Source organism: Barbatula barbatula (genome assembly GCF_947034865.1).
Source record: "Barbatula barbatula genome assembly, chromosome: 10".
Taxonomy (NCBI): Eukaryota; Metazoa; Chordata; class Actinopteri; order Cypriniformes; family Nemacheilidae; genus Barbatula; species Barbatula barbatula.
The window spans coordinates 9706956-9720637 of NC_136773.1; the positions used below are offsets into that span (position 1 = coordinate 9706956).

The following is a 13682-nucleotide window of genomic DNA, read 5'->3' on the forward strand; positions in this document are numbered from 1 at the left end:
ATTCATCCGGGTATATTAAAAAAGGGTGAACCAATGTGAGTCACATGCTCGATATTCAAAAATATTACACATACATCCATAAACAACAATAACAACTGATTTTAAGAACCAGTTCACCCTTGAATAAAAAGTCTGTCATCTTTTATTCACCATCACGTTGTTCAAAACCTGTATGTGACTCTTTCTTCAGTGGGACACAAAAGAAGAAATTTTGAGAAATGTCTCCGTGTTCATATAACGGAAGTCAATGAGGGCCGGTGTTGTTTGCTTACCAACCCAAATATCTTCTTTTGTATTGTTCAGGGGGAAAAATCCTAGTCTCTTATTTTTGGATATGTAAATGAATCTACATCGCTTTACAAAAGAAACCAACTCGAACTAAATCAACAAGGCCGTGTTTATTCCCATCACAGACATAAAAGGCAGGACAGTGTCCAGAATGACAGGGGAAACCAACACTCCCATTACAGGTGACATCAGAGCTCTTGTAAATGGACCTGAACACGGTATCATGTGTTTGCAAAGGATACCTCCTCATTCCTCGTGTCAAGTCAGTTGCTTCAATAGTTTATTGACGATTACAGTTACTATTATCGTGTCTATACTTTATAATATAAGATTTGTTTCCAATGAACACTCCAAGAGAGGCATGAGGTTAAAAACATAATCAACATTGTTGTTGTAGAGTTAGTTTGTGTGTGGTGCATTCGAGCAAGACACAAAAGCAAGAGAGCTGTTAATAAGAAATCTCAGCTGGACTGAAAACATGACATTGATTCTATACAAATGTTCAATAAACAAGTTCATTTGCCATTTTAGAGTCCAAACTGGTGTGTTTTGACAATGAAAAGTCACTTTATTGACTGGTCTAGTTGTGGTCTTGACTCGGTCTCACCCTAATCTTCTTGACCACAAGAATAATGCACGGTATTGACATACGGTGTGTTTTGATGGTCGTCTTTTCATATCTTGACCACTGGTCATCCCAAACACATACTGGGGGATGTGTATGACATTTGTATTTTTGGACGATCTGATGTTTTGTAATCTAATACTTTTGTTCAAGGACCCACCGGTCACAAACTTTGGGATAACCAGGTCAGGTCGATACCCAAAGTGCAATAAAGCCATGCTACATATATACACGATATGATAAATAGTTGTCAATAGCACTATGCCCTAATTATAAACTTCACCGTAGTGTTAAATACACGCCAGGCTACGTGCGAGGACGGCGTGGGACAGTGTTTGGAGGGCGAGCATGATGGGTGCGGTGCGGGCTCAACAGCGCCCCCCCGCAGCTTGAAAACTTTGCCGTGTCGAAGTGATTTCCTCCTGTTTTTACTTCCTGTTTTCTAAAGGAGTCATTTAACTCCGATGGTATTTATTCAGTTTCTTCTTCTCCCTGCAGTTTTGAGTCGCTTCCCGAGCCGCATCGTCACCGGACATTGTCACATTTATACGCCGCTGGAGATGGAGGTCGGAGGACTGAAGTCGGTCGCGTCCGCGCCTCTGATGGATTTTACGTAGACTTACGCGGTTTCTTGCTTTGTATGTCTGTTTTCACCGCCTCGCGGTCGTTTTATCGCCAATTCTCGCGTTCGGTTTCCCGTTTCTCCAACCCCGACCGCTCCTTGAACTAAGCAACGATGTAACAAACTCGACCGCTCGTGCATTCGTCGCCCGCCGAGCCCGATCGCGCAGACCGCCGCGCGCCTTTAAACTTTGACGGCGTCGCGCGTTTATTCGCCAAACTTTACGATGGCCGAGCTGCAGCGGCCGACGCTGTGCTGCTGTCGGAAAGTGCTGACGGTGCCCGGCAAGACGTGCGAGAGCGGCCGCGGTCTGGCGCACTGTCGCCCGGTGGACGTCGCGTCGGCGTCCAACTTCCACAGCTTTAAACTCCGACATTTCCACCTGGACCTCCACCTAAACTTCGCCGTCAAGCGGATAACGGGATGGCAGGTTCTGGAGCTCACGCCCGCCCAGCCCGGCGTCCAGTCTCTCGTTCTGGACATGCATCCTTCGCTATTGATTCATTCCGTGGACTGTAAGGTGCCCGGCGCGTCCGGCACTCCCGACGTGTTCATCTCGCTCATGCACCGAGTGGAACCGTTCACAGACTACGGATCCTCCCTGAACATCAGCCTCCCGGCCGCCGTGATCCGGCCCCACCGGGCTTTCCGTGTCACCATCCGCTTCACTACAACAGACGGCCCCGCGGTAAGGTCAACACGCTGACAGCTGACCGGCAGCACCATTTGCATACGCTTTACTGAACCCAGAGATGACATTGGATGTACATGGCTCGTTGGTAGAGCTTTAATGATGTGAATCACCTTCGTTGCTTTCTGCTGTCATCGGGGATGTTTGTGCAAGGTTAAAGGGGGTCCTGTGGGAGGTGGGCTTGCAATGTGCTCGTGGTGACTGTATGAAGCTATACTGATAAGACTGGGATCAGTGTAGTGACATGTCGCTTTGTGCTATCCAGGTCACGATTGTGACTTCCAGCAGGAGTACTGGAAGGGTTCTGTTAACCGTGCCATAGTATTGTGATAACTAGAATTTCACTGTGTTCTCCACACAATGAACTGTAGTATAACCATGATATTTGTGGTCCGTAATCAATCTGGCAAAAACATGCTTACTAAACAACAAGGTTTATTTTGTAGCACATGTCCCTTGCGTCAGACACTCTCGCTCTGTTTCTAATGGAACAGTTGGCATCTCATAGTTAACTAAACCTCATATAGCCGTATTATTTGCTTTTAAGACCATAGTGCAGATTTACTTCGTCAAATCAACCAGATTTTGAACGTCCCCGGCTCATTTTCTGTTCTATTTTTACAGCTGCAAGACCAACATCTGGAGTGATGTTAAAACAACTATGAAATGCCACGTTGAGTGGATGTTAAGTAATCCATTCATATGTAAAGGGCGGTAATGATGACAATTTACACCTGACACTTGGAGCCATATTAGAGGGGTAAAAATGACACGAGAAACACGCTAGCATCGTAATTTGATTTTGACACACAGATCGGTATATCTGTTAGTGAAATCTGTTCATTTAAACATTCTTTGAGGCATTTTACGCCAATGGTGACAACTAAAAAATGAAGAAATGGCATTTTCTTTAGTTCTTTTTACTTTATTTGCATGCCTGTAACTCATGAAATCTTAGAGATACCTTAATGTCCTTGTAGATTCTTGTACTTGACAAACTTGCTCTTCAACGACATTTCTAAAGCCCTATACGGTTCACTCCTAGAGATAAGGGGATCTAGGGCTTCACGAGAAAGCTGTATAGTTGGATACATTTTCAGTTATTAAAAAACCAAATGTTGGGCTTTTTTTTAATCTGGCACTTTAAATCTGGTCTGAAGAACAAACAATTCTCAAACTAGACATGTATCTTCTTTTACTTCTATCAAAACAACTGCACTAAACATAACCATTTCAGTGTCTTTTTGGCACAGAGTTTCTGTTAAAAATTATTGGTTGAGGCACATTACCTTGCTCTGAGTAGTTTATTTGTAAGATTTGCTCTTTATTTGCGTTATAGGGAAATTTGGATAAAGGAATGATGTCGATCATGACCCGAGCACCAATGATGTGAGGAATTGCACCGTTTGTTATAATCTTTCAAATGAATCATGTGTTTGAGAACCTAAACGTGGTTGGAAACTCATGATGTTTGCACGCATGTCAGAGGTGGTAAAAATGTCCATCTGATATGGGTTTCAGGAAGAAGTGTGGCAAAATGGCTCTATAGCGCCACCCACAAAATTTCAATGAAGCAGCCCTCGTGATACGTTTCGTGAAAACTTAGGAAATGTGGTAGGCTCATGAAACATTCCAACCGCTACAAAACACTATCCCAAACCCAACAACGTCTGCTATTTTAAATTTTATCTGCAACTTTTTTGTAGTTTATACCTTCCGGTTGTTCCGAGATTTCATTATATCAACATCATATTGGTTTAGTCTAATCTACAAGACTTTACCATGTTTAACTGCAATGCCTTTTGGTGTTTGTTCAATGGTTTGTTCAATGGTTTGTTCATAGTGGCCCTAAAAAGGTTTGATGTTTTGCCATGAAAGATGAAGAACTTGTGAGGTTAGGGAAGCTTTACACCAGCATCCCCAATGCACCAAGATTTTAATTGCTTCTGAAGCTACAATGAGTCTATATTTGTTTGCTGTCAACAACACAGCACGAGGGCTGCTTTATTGTGGTTGTGCTAAATAGCCATTTTGCCACACTTCATTATGAAAACCATATCAGATGTAAAATGTCACCACCTCTGAGATGTGTGCAAACTTTTTGTTGCAGAGTTTTCGAGCAGGTTTAGGCTCTCGAACACGTGATTAGTTGAGAAGATTATAACAAACGGAGCAATTCCTCACATCATTGGTGCTCGGGCCTAAATCAACAACATCCCTTTATCCAAATTTCTCTATAACTCAAATCAGTAGCGAACCCTCTGGACCCTCTAGGTACGCTGTGATGACCTAAACTATCGTAAAAAAATCATATTAAAAAACGAAATATAATTTTCAATAAAAGTCGGCTGATTCTCCCTGTTAGACATGTATATTTGACTTCCTGCATCGATGCGAACTCTATCCATGTGAGATTTCCAAGTCGCTCGAGAAGAATTCAAGATCACGGCGCAGTTGCGGTTCTGTGATGTCATACGCTGTCTGCGCAGCCTGCGGATGCTGCAAGAAGTCAAACCCGTGCTTACATCGAGGCTTCCGCTGACAGTACAATAGTAAATCAATGAGAGAGATTTATTTTGAGTGACAGGAAAACTGACTAATCATATCATCTTTCTGAACGGGCGCTAACTTTCCGCCATCTGTGGGGTTGTTCACCAGCAGTCTCGTAAAGCAGAAGAAGCCACAGAAGTTGGTTTGCCAGGCACCATAAAACTTCAAAAGAAGAAGGAGAAATGCGGAAAACCTCATACAAAACAGCGTGCGGATGAACTTTATCAAGTCTCGGAAAGAAAGCGAAATGCTGATAAACATTGTTCAATCGAAACAACAGGAGGAAGACTTTGTTATCAAGTAATTTTGATCATCAAGTTGTAAGTTATTTATGATTTATTAGGCCGCCGTGCCTCAATTTATGGTTGCTGATGTGCACGGTTGTTTATGTTGCTACGCTTTATTTTTGAGACGTTTTGAGTCTTAAATTGAACATATTTTGCTAAATTACTAAATGTAAATGTAAATATTTTGCATAACCGTGAAATTTTCTCAGATGAATGATAAATGAACTACGGTCCGTTCCATACGTTTAGATCACTGTACCCTTTTAATATTAAGATTTATTATAATCATAGTTTATTCGGCGGTGAATCTCTGTTTACTGTCTGCTGGTGTAGTCACCGGTTTTCTTTGCTGAGAGCGCTCTCATTAGATATCGCTTATTAAACTAGTATCGTGTACGTTAGTCTGCGTTGTTTTTTTGATCCGACTGGGAGGCGGTGTCTGTCATGTTTGTGCAACTCGGTCCATTATTCCATTGAAGAGCAGCGGCACGTTGATCATGATGCATATGTGTTATAATAATTTGTATATGTATTGCATGGTGAGAACTCTCTTGCTGTGCTGTTTGGCTAGTTGCGTTTCTTGTCTGGAGTAGCATTGTAAATGTATCATGTGGTGTGATGGTATATGTATACCCACTGCTATAGGAAATGTACTGTGGTAAATGTATGTGTTGGGGAGGATGGTTGCCCGTGTGCAGAGGGCCAAGGCTCAAACGTCACGTTTCTTCACTGACTCTGTTATATATAGTATCTTACAAATTAACTATTCAGAGCAATTTACTGTGCCTCAACCTTTTACAGTAACTCTGTGCCAAAAAGACACTGAAATGGTAATGTTCAATGCAGTTGTTTTGATAGAAGGAAAAAAGATACATTTCTATTTTCAACATTATCAGTTCTTCATAGACGTTCCTCTTTAAAAGAAATGAAGTGCCAGATGTTTGAACACGTTTAGTTTTCGAAGACTGAAAATGTGTGCAATGCATGTTAACAGTTTTCTCATGAAGCCACATTCAGATCCCTACATCTCTAGAACTGATCCTTATAGGGCTCCGTGTGGTTCCCAAAAGACAAGTTGGTCAAGTACAAGAATCTAAAAGGACAATAAGGTATCTGCAATGGTTCTGGAGTCACAGGCATGCAAATTTAGTCCGATTTAGAGTGAAAGTTGTCATCTTACCTCTTTATTAATTGGTTACTTAATAAAGGAAAAAACTTTGGTGGCATTTCATATTTTGGCTTTCATCACTACTGATGTTGGTCTTGCCTCTGTAAAAAACATATATATAAATATTCGAGCCGGGGACCTCTGGTTGAGTTGACACGGAATGACCCATTTGGCAAAACAAACGGTAATCTGCCAAAACATGCTTACTAAACTTGCTAATAAACAAAAGGGTAGTTTTCTAACATGTCCATTGCATAGATGTGCTTCACTCTCTCTGTTATTTTTAATGGAACAGTTGACACGTCACAATTTACGTAACCTTATGCCATAAATCAAACACAAACAAAGCGTTTGTTACAATTCTTTGGCTGAGATGGTTTTTAAAGAAATGTGAATGTAGTTCCCATCTATTCTGAGCTCTTATTGGCTGACCCTTTGTCAAGTACACTGATGCTGGAGGAGAGGATAATGGACCTACAAGCGTTGAAACGGGAGCCCCGCAAGCTCATTTGTATGGCAAGCCGATGGTGTCTCCGGAATGCTGCAACTTCATCAATATTTTAGCTTTAGGTAGATTCACAACAACTTCACTTTGTTTACTGCGGGAGAATAATTCAATAAAGGAAAAAACAACAGAGCTGTGACATTAAACAATGGTCTTGGAGCATGCATGTTCAGAGTTTCCGTCTCACCTCATGTTTCTCTGGTTTCTCAATCAGATCTGGTGGTTGGATGCAGAGCTGACGTGCGGACAGACTCGTCCATTGGTCTTCACGCAGGGTCATTCTGTTTGCAATCGGTCTTTTTTCCCTTGTTTTGACACGCCGGCAGTCAAAAGCACCTACTCTGCCACTGTCAGGGTCAGTCAACATGCTCCACACATACAACATACTTCATATTATTGTTTGCTTGTGTGTTAAAGTAAATATGTGTGGTTGTGTCGTCACAGGTACCGGAGGGTGTCACCGTTTTGATGAGCGCCTCCAGAAGTGCGTACTCCAAACAGGACAGGGTTTTCCAGTTCTCCATGGAATATCCTGTCCCGGCATACTTAGTTGCCCTGGTGGCAGGAGACCTACAGCATGCAGACATCGGGCCCAGGTAAGTTTAATAGAGATTCAGTCTAAATCCCTGCTTCAGGACGACAGCATAGCACCAGGTCATATCAGTTCATAAGTGGCTGCATTGGTTATGCTTTAAACATGCAGGTTGACCAGCTGGATTAGCACTAGACTCTGCGTAACTAGTCTGAAAAAGCTCCTGGGAGAAACATCTCGGGTTCATTGTTTTGAGTGTATAGCTGCATTAGCACCAGATTTGGGTTCTGATCATCTCAACAAATCTGTGTGAAGCTGCGTAAGCTGAAATGCTTTCCGCAGGCCATCATCCTCATAAATAGTTAACATTCTAAAACCATGAATATAACCGTGCAATATTCCACTGTTCACAACTGTATATATAGCAATGTCATATATGTATGCAAAATCTTTTCTACTTGTTTATTTTCCCTCTACATTACTTTTATGACATCACATCCATCCATCCATCCATTACAAGTGCGAATTACATATGTAAATAAGTCAAATTTACTGTATATATTGCCCGGTGCACAAAAAATATATAGACTACTTCAAGAGATGTAAACACTGATCCAGAAGCCCTTCCGGTTTCATTTGTATTTCTTTTATTTTAAAATCTTAAAATGTATTCCTTTAACAGTTTGATTCAGTTGTAAGTAAGCTGTTTTTATATTTTGTTCAAATGTTAGTGTTCTGGACCAGTGTTGAACTAGCGTTGTAAAAATTTTATTTATTATTTTAAATATTTATTATTTATTTTATAATTGTTATATATTTACATTTTGTCTTCATTTAAAAACTCTTGTATTTGAGCATCATTTTAAAATATTCTAAATTGAATAGATTTTTTATATTAATATTCTGTACAATTGTTTTGTTTATTTATTCAGGGTGGGCTCAGGGGGCTGAAGTCCCACATTTTTTCAGTAAGGCGGCAAATGTTTTTATTACCCTGTCCTGTACGAATCAATTTGGGATCATTCCTATTTCAGATCTTTTGCTCGCACAAACTGGTTATTTTAGCGCGGCGAATGCGCTAAAACAGAAAGCACCGCTGTTGCGGTTTGCATATTCGAAACGCTCTTTTTGTGTAGCCGTGTCTGTGCCGATAATCCATTTAACCTTCACATCTTCATTGGCGAGCGCATCTCACAGTTGCTTAGCGGTGCCAGACGTGGCAGAGTCTTTAAAAAGAAAAAGTGGTGTGTCTCGCATTTTACAAGCGTATATTCAAACTTGTATATGGATGTCTCTGGGCTCACCGTAGAACTGCCCCTGTGTTTAACTATAATCTTATTGTTTTATGTCTTGATGTTGTATGTGTGTATGGAATCCTTTAAGCACACTTTAAGCACACTCAAGCTTTCTGATTCAAAAATGCTAAAAAACATTCCAGTGGGGTCTGAAGACACCGTTGAGACCAATGCAAGAACGTGTCTGTGTAAACAAAGGCAGATCCAGTGTTGTGAAGGGTGTTTTTGTAGTGATAACAGTTATCACGTGACCGTTCATCTAGTTACCTCCCCGGACAAACAAAGTATGTACTGTATACTGACAAACATGCAAAAATAGATAAGTTGCCGAGACTTGAAGTGATGCTAGAACCAGGCGGCTTCTCAAGTGTTTATGAGAGGATAACGAATGCGTACACAGAATATGGGAAACTAGCTGTACAAACCTTTTCGGCGTTTGTTAAACAGTTGCATTGCTTTCATATGTCTATGTCTTGGTTTTCTTCTCTCAGGAGTCGTGTGTGGGCAGAACCCTGCATCTTGACGTGTGCGGTCAGTAAATTGGGTGGCAGCGTGGAGCGCTGGCTTAATGTGGCCGAGGGGCTCTTCGGGCCTTATGTATGGGGAAGGTCAGTTCCATTTTTAATATGCATTTAAATTATAAACTGAATATTTTATTTGACACTTTTATTTTATTATAATATAAATAAAAAGTATCTTGCTTGGCCTTACTGCACTATTCAGTTCACCTCTCTCTCTTGTACAGGTATGACATCGTGTTCCTTCCTCCTTCATTCCCCATCGTTGCCATGGAAAACCCCTGTCTCACCTTCATCATTTCCTCCATACTGGAAAGTCAGGAGTTTTTGCTCATTGATGTCATTCATGAGATCGCTCACGGCTGGTTTGGCAATTCCGTCACCAATGCCACATGGGAAGAGATGTGGCTCAGTGAGGGACTGGCAACTTACGCCCAGCGACGCATTACAACAGAAGCTTATGGTACGTGGTCCTTACGCATATCCCAGATTCCATACATGGTTTAGTGTTTTGGTGGTTCACATCAATGTCCAACAATCGTCTCGTCCTCACTTTTTGATGCAGGAGAAGCTTTCACGAGTCTTGAGACAGTGTTCCGTCTAGATGCTCTTCACAGACAGATGCGTCTTCTGGGAGACAACAGTCCTGTCAGTAAACTGCAGGCCAAGTTTGAGCCAGGTACAACATTTTAGCAATGTAACTGCATTTTTGTGTCAAGCTGTTTGGGGGTCGGTAGAGTTTTTTAGTTTTGGCATATGGTGCTTTTTCCATACAAATAGGGAATAGAAAGAAATAGGGAAACGGAAGCCAGGAAATGTTCAGCTTGTCTGGAAAATGAGTATTTCTAATGCACTTGTGAAGTGTCAATCCTGTGAATCACAGGGTTGATGTGTTATTTTCTCTCTTTTCCTCCACAGGTGTAAACCCCAGCAGTCTAATGAATCTGTTCACATATGAGAAAGGCTTCTGCTTCGTTTCGTACCTTTCACAGCTCTGCGGTGACATCAAGAGATTTGACTCTTTCCTTAGGGTGAGAAACACACATAGTCATTGATGTGCCATTACATGTACAGTGCTTTACAGATCTGTTAGACCACCTGTCATGATAAAGAGAAAAACAAGAATAGTTTAGGAATTGGTCAAAAACTTTATTAGGCAGCTGAATTTATTACATTTTTCTAATGCATTTGTCAAGCACTGTCTGAATTCCTCCACCCTGCACTATATAGGCCTACGTAGAGAAGTTCAGGTTCAGCAGTGTTGTTGCTCAGGATCTGCTGGACTTCTTTCTTGGCTTCTTTCCGGAGCTGAAGGAGCGCTGTGTCGCTCAGCGAGAAGGTGAGTCACAGTCACCCACCAGTCATCAGTATCAGACACATATACACATACTCACAGCGATCCATTTGTCCTCAGTCAGACATTTCCCTGGTGAGCCAGTCATAGCACACAGTGAGGGGTGAAAGCAACATTAGCGGTGTGAGAGATGGAGACTAAACAAACATCATTTTTCCTTTTGCCTCCTGGACAGGACTAGAATTCGAGCGATGGCTGAACGCCTGTGGTCCTCCGTTATGTGAACCGGACCTCGCGGCTGGTCGAGCTCTGACAGGCCCGGTCCAGCACCTGTGTGAGCTCTGGGTTTCAGAGGCCCCTGACCCCCAGGAGATCGCGACGTACGACCTTTCCTCGTGGAGCACATTTCAGACCGTTCTCTTACTGGACCGACTTCTAGACCGGTCACCTCTGCCTCAAGGTATTAAGAGAACCCTTTTTGTTATGTTGTTTCTCAATTCATTTTGTAAAATATGACTCGCATTTCAGAGGTGATGAGTCTTTTGTCAAGCTGCTACTCTGCGTTGTTGGACGGCATGAACGCTGAAGTCCAGATTCGATGGCTGCAGATTGTAGTGCGTAACTGCTTTTATCCTGATCTGCCACGGGTTCGCAGCTTCTTGCATAAACACGTGAGTTGAATGCGTTTTTGAGAATGAAGTGCCTTTTAGAGTGTAACTGATAGTACATTCATATTGACTCTAAGAGCTTTCTGTGGGTATTTATAGCCCAACTGCTTTTGAGAGGGCACAAACTACCTTTGAGTAAATAGGGACGTGCATGTACAAGTATCACATTTTTAGCAAGTTAAGTCTCACTCTTTTGTCCCTTTTCCTTTCACGTGCACATTCCAGCGTCCCTTATAAACACTCCTAGCTAGTCTTTAGCTATTAACGTCGTATGACGTCATTACTCGTTTCAGAGTAAGTAATAAGAGAAGGTCAATCACAGCTGGTTTGGCTGGTCTCTTCTTTCGCCTTATCAAAAGCATGCTGCGGACAGTGAACAGAGCCATGCATGGTTACAGTATAACTGCACCGATTGGAATAGCTCCAGTCAAAATCCATATAAACATAACTTAAAGGGGACGTTATAAAACATTGTTCGACTAAGATGAGCTGTTTGAAGTGTTGGCCAATAAGGACTCCACTCTGAACACACATGTATACAACACCAAACCATGTGAACTATCGCTTTAAATGATCACATTTAGAGGTATTGTATTTACAGAAAAAATGCATTTTTCAAACATTTCTACAAATTTTCTGTTGTCCTCTTCTCGCTCTGCTCTCCAGACCTCGCGAATGTACACGGTGCCCCTCTATGAGGATTTGTGTTGCGGAGTAATGAAGTGTTTTGCTGTGGAGGTGTTTTATCAAACTCAGGGCCGTCTGCACCCTAATCTACGCAGGACTCTTCAGCAGATGATGTTCCAAAGCAGTGCACTCAACACAAGCGCAGCCCAATCCCTCTTCCCATCTCCACCCTCTGTCCCATCATCACCAACAGACCCACCCGCCAACGGGACCATCGCCCTGCGAGACGTCAATGTGTCGGCATGAGTTCAAAATGTGAGTGACACTTCTGTAGAGAATCAGAGGAGCAGGAACTGCACAGGAACATAGCAGTGCATCACGGGTGGCCGGCACTCGCCCACGATCTCCAACACTGGGATGTCTATTTAAAACACTGATTTTTATTAAGCTGCTCAGGTGTGTGTAACAAAGGACAGAAGTCACGTATCTCGTCTGTGAGGGTTATTACACCGTTACCCAAGTGTTCGTGTGTGTGCACAAATGGAAAGAGGTATGTCAGTGTCAAGGAATACTGGCTGCCTCTGTTAGCCATCATCTTTGTGCGTGTGAATGTTAATGTTTTGCATATGTTCCTCTGGATTATGCACATAATATGTTGAGTTTGCATCCATTGCATTTGCTCGAGTTCCAGTGAGGAATCATGTAGAGGACCTAACAGACTTTTATTTTGCTAGCTGTGCATTCAATAAAGCAGACGTGTTCTTTGGAGGAGCAATACATTGCGAATCCTCCTTCTGGACATTGTTTGAGAACTAAATCCTCTGAACTGTTTGCACATAAAGTGTCTGGAATTTCACAGACCTTTTTTTGTTTAATGGCTGTTTTCCCTTATTGTTTGATTCTTGGTAACTGGAGTCCGGTCCTTGCTCAAGTCTCTCTTTCCTAGGTGCTAACCCTTCAGCATTGAGTCTCAGGTATATCAAGACAGAAGAGGTGGAGCCGTGTTAGTGCCTTTCAAAGCTTTCGACACTGTGCCTGTTTTCAACACAGACCGTATTTGTTATATGAGCCATTTGGGTGACATTTGTGATCATAGCCCTGGGAAATCTCCTGCTATTTTCAGGAATAGAGAGACCGTGGTAAGATTATTTTTCAAGGAAATGTGTTTCTGCTAGTCCTTTTTATTTTTGGTTATAGTTCGGGTTCACTTCAATTAGCAATGGTTGAGGAAGCGATCTGGAGATGTAGCTGAAGGGGGTACACGGATGTTCTGGGTGGAGGGGCCCATGACTGTCATAAGTGGCCTTAATTATACACACAGTAGTTACGTTTACAGGTAACAAATGACATCAGGTTTGTGTGATTCTGAGCGTCTAATTTCACGATTTAACATGAGACCATTCACCTTAATTCCTTTAAGAAATCATGTGACTTGCACTCATCACCTAGTGAAATAGTTTTGTTAACCTTTGGAGTTTGAGCGATACATGTCTACATGCAGTTTGACCAATAATAAAAAAAGTTTTGTTTTCACCCTGATTCACTATGCCTACTTTACTACGTAAAAGGGCCATGTGCCCTGGCACATCATTTCACCGTGGTTTTACTATATGGTAACAGTATCTGCAACCACTGATAAAATAAGAGACCATTTTAAAACTATTTTCAGTTCAGTTTCAGTGTGTGTTTGGGATAATTTTGGTTTCATTCTGTGTTTCAACTACTAACAATATGTATCCCAAATTTAAAACAACTTTATCTCTATTTGATGAAAGATGAAACCTGGAGAAACCGTAATATGCTCTGTATTTTTTCTGACCTCAAATGCTGTAAAGAAAGCTAGTACATATTCACTTATAAGCAATACAATCTAAATATTTCTACATGTATTTAGTTTTCAAGTGCTTTGTAATGAAACATTTTTGTGGATGTTTTGTCCTTACAAATGCTTATTTTTATTTTTAGAAGAAAAGCTGTTTAAATTCTAATGAGAACAAATTCATGATTTCAGA

General features: G+C 41.6%; 1 protein-coding gene across 2 annotated transcripts; it reads left to right on the forward strand.

Moving 5' to 3' along the window:
- The first annotated feature begins 386 nt into the window (after nucleotides 1–386).
- On the forward strand, nucleotides 387–13209 carry rnpepl1 (arginyl aminopeptidase like 1). Of its 2 annotated transcripts, none has more exons than XM_079465667.1 (11): nucleotides 387–2223; nucleotides 6951–7091; nucleotides 7181–7332; nucleotides 9055–9171; nucleotides 9309–9544; nucleotides 9647–9760; nucleotides 10000–10112; nucleotides 10312–10420; nucleotides 10611–10835; nucleotides 10904–11046; nucleotides 11710–13209. In XM_079465667.1, exons 1-11 carry the CDS (start codon nucleotides 1762–1764, stop codon nucleotides 11974–11976), a joined length of 2079 nt encoding a protein of 692 aa, XP_079321793.1. In that variant the 5' UTR covers nucleotides 387–1761; the 3' UTR covers nucleotides 11977–13209. The 2 variants fall into 2 exon arrangements, with proteins under 2 accessions (XP_079321793.1, XP_079321794.1); XM_079465668.1 differs by having other exon boundaries at nucleotides 11826–13209.
- Nucleotides 13210–13682: the final 473 nt, after the last annotated feature.

Coding starts and splice junctions, on each gene's coding strand:
- rnpepl1 (XM_079465667.1), top strand. CDS start 1,762: ATGGCCGAGCTGCAGCGGCCGACGCTGTGCTGCTGTCGGAAAGTGCTG. Junction 2,224..6,950: donor CTACAACAGACGGCCCCGCG/GTAAGGTCAACA, acceptor TTTCTCAATCAG/ATCTGGTGGTTGGATGCAGA. Junction 7,333..9,054: donor CATGCAGACATCGGGCCCAG/GTAAGTTTAATA, acceptor TTCTTCTCTCAG/GAGTCGTGTGTGGGCAGAAC.